The following is a 2,184-nucleotide window of genomic DNA, read 5'->3' as shown; positions in this document are numbered from 1 at the left end:
TCCCCACTCTTCCTCCTGCCCTCTCTCCGTTCCCTCCTCCCACAAGAGAAAATATCTCTAGGCTAAGGTAGCAGAAGTAAGGATGTGGATGAATCAACAGATCCAGGAGATATGAAATAAGATTCTCATCAGTATCTAGTTATCAACTCAGCATGGGGAGTAAAGGAGAAGGTTGTAGTTCTGTCCCCTGGAGCATCGCAAAAGTCTTTCCTATGACATCCCTTCAGTCATTTAAGAATAATTATCACCTTCTTTCCTTCACCCCTCAAACAAACCAATTCTTGTCCTTCAACCTGGGTACAATAAAATGCCATTCCCCAGTCCCCTTATCTCCCAGTGTTTAAGTGGGTACAGAAGGTGCGTTATCTAAAAGTTCTCAGCAACCTACTCAAAACTCACGAAGTAGATAAATGTATGTCTCTCTAGCCTATAAGAATTCACACCAGCCAAAAGATCTCCCTCACTGTTCAGTTGTCAAAAAAATATATTAATGCTTCTAAATCAAGAACAAAAATAAAGTCACTCAAAAATAAAGTTTAACATTTCATATTTTTGGCACTTAAAATATTCTTCTATTTGTGCTTTCCTAACATGAGCATATGACTTGCAAAGCAAAGTAGCCATAAATCAGGCTACTCTAACACCCTCTTCACAGACATTTGTCAGGAAAAATAATTAGTATACTGGCTAAGAGAACACTAATAAAGCAGTGCATTGCATTTCATTTGGTCCTTATTCAACAACTGCAAAGAGTTCCAAAGAAAAAGACAAAGAAAATGAGAATTATTATTATCCTACACCCAGCTTTCCTGATGGAGCATATTTCTTGATGCTGGCAAAACTCCTGGACCTAATCTTTATTTTTTAACCTATTGATCCTTTTCCATTAGTGACAGACTTGTTCTGCTACAAGGGATGGGTTTCCAAATTGGCCTGAGGGAGGCATGTGGGTTAGAAACAATATTGTCATTGGCCTAGTTTTGGCAGGATTGGTGGAAAGTCAGACAACTGTTATGTTTTGGAGTTGCGGGCTAATAGTGCCCTCTGTTTTCCATTTTTGCTCCCATCCACAGAATTACCAGATGGCCAAAAAGCCATTAGAACAGAAGTAATGTTCCAATACAGTGGAAAAAGACCAATCCAGTAAACACTCTAACATCCATCCAGTGACTTAAAATAGCAATCTAAATGTTCTAAACATGAAGGGAAAAAAATAGAAAACATAGCAAAAACTCTTTAAGCCTGACTCCTTTCACCTGAATACATGGTCTTTTCAGAGCCATAAATTTACCGCAGATTCCAGCACCCTCAAAATGTCCCACCCATCTTCCCAAATGCCCAACTTGTAGCTCAGTTGGCCACAAATGTTCAAAAGATTTAGAAGACATTTCCTAAACTTCCCAGAGATTCTCCGTCAGTGGATCCAGGGTGCAGCATCGTAATCTCTAATTCTTTTTAAATACAAAATATGCTTATAAAGATGGTTCCCATTCATCTTGATAGACGGTGCTTTTAATGCTGCTTCCTCCTGAAGGAACATTGTTCTGTAAGGCTTGCTTTTTCTCCTGTAGGCTGGCAGAGAACAGTGGAGCCACCAACACATAAAACTACTGTTTGTGCCTGGCTAAAGACCGTGGTGATTTTACAGCATCCTGGGCATTTCATATCCATGAAGTGCCTGGGGCTCTGCATCAGGCACTCCTGTGTTTCCTCTTCTGGAGAGGGATAAAAGGGATCTTTTGTGAGAGGCATGTTCTCATGGATAGGTAGTCACCACTAGAAAGGGAAATATGTCATTTAAAAAAAATCTTTCCAAGTGATTCTGATGGTCACATTGGGGAACTATTTAAAGGGATCTTTAATGGTCTACCCGTAGGAGAAATTTTCAAATGAGGTGCTGGTGCTAGAAATGGAAGTTATCGGTTGGGTAACTTTTCAATTTTCATACATCCTCTGCTCCTACCTCCAAGTTTCTTCCATGCTTCCTACTGGAGAGGGAATATAGTACACGGGGTGAGTAGGAATTGAAAACCACTGCCTTTGGAATGGACAATCAGGGAACTGCCTGGAGAGAAATGAAGCAAAACAAAACAAAACGCTCTTGCTCTGATAGTGTGAACTCGTTGGGTGCAAATATAAAACAACTGTTATCACCACCCACCTCAACCCTGGTTCATTCTATGG

General features: G+C 40.2%; 1 protein-coding gene across 1 annotated transcript; it reads right to left on the bottom strand.

The window, feature by feature from the left end:
- Positions 1 to 1,512: 1,512 nt before the first annotated feature.
- LOC116472777 (small ribosomal subunit protein eS27-like) lies at positions 1,513 to 1,752 on the bottom strand. The gene has a single exon (XM_032159823.1). It carries the CDS (start codon positions 1,750 to 1,752, stop codon positions 1,513 to 1,515), a length of 240 nt encoding a protein of 79 aa, XP_032015714.1.
- Between the last annotated feature and the right edge of the window lie 432 nt (positions 1,753 to 2,184).

The sequence above is a fragment of the Hylobates moloch genome, unplaced genomic scaffold (assembly GCF_009828535.3).
Source record: "Hylobates moloch isolate HMO894 unplaced genomic scaffold, HMol_V3 SCAFFOLD_8, whole genome shotgun sequence".
Classification (NCBI taxonomy): Eukaryota; Metazoa; Chordata; class Mammalia; order Primates; family Hylobatidae; genus Hylobates; species Hylobates moloch.
Note: the sequence above shows the minus strand (reverse complement) of the source record. Positions and strands in the feature narration are given on the sequence as shown.

Coding starts and splice junctions, on each gene's coding strand:
- LOC116472777 (XM_032159823.1), bottom strand. CDS start 1,752: ATGCCTCTCACAAAAGATCCCTTTTATCCCTCTCCAGAAGAGGAAACA.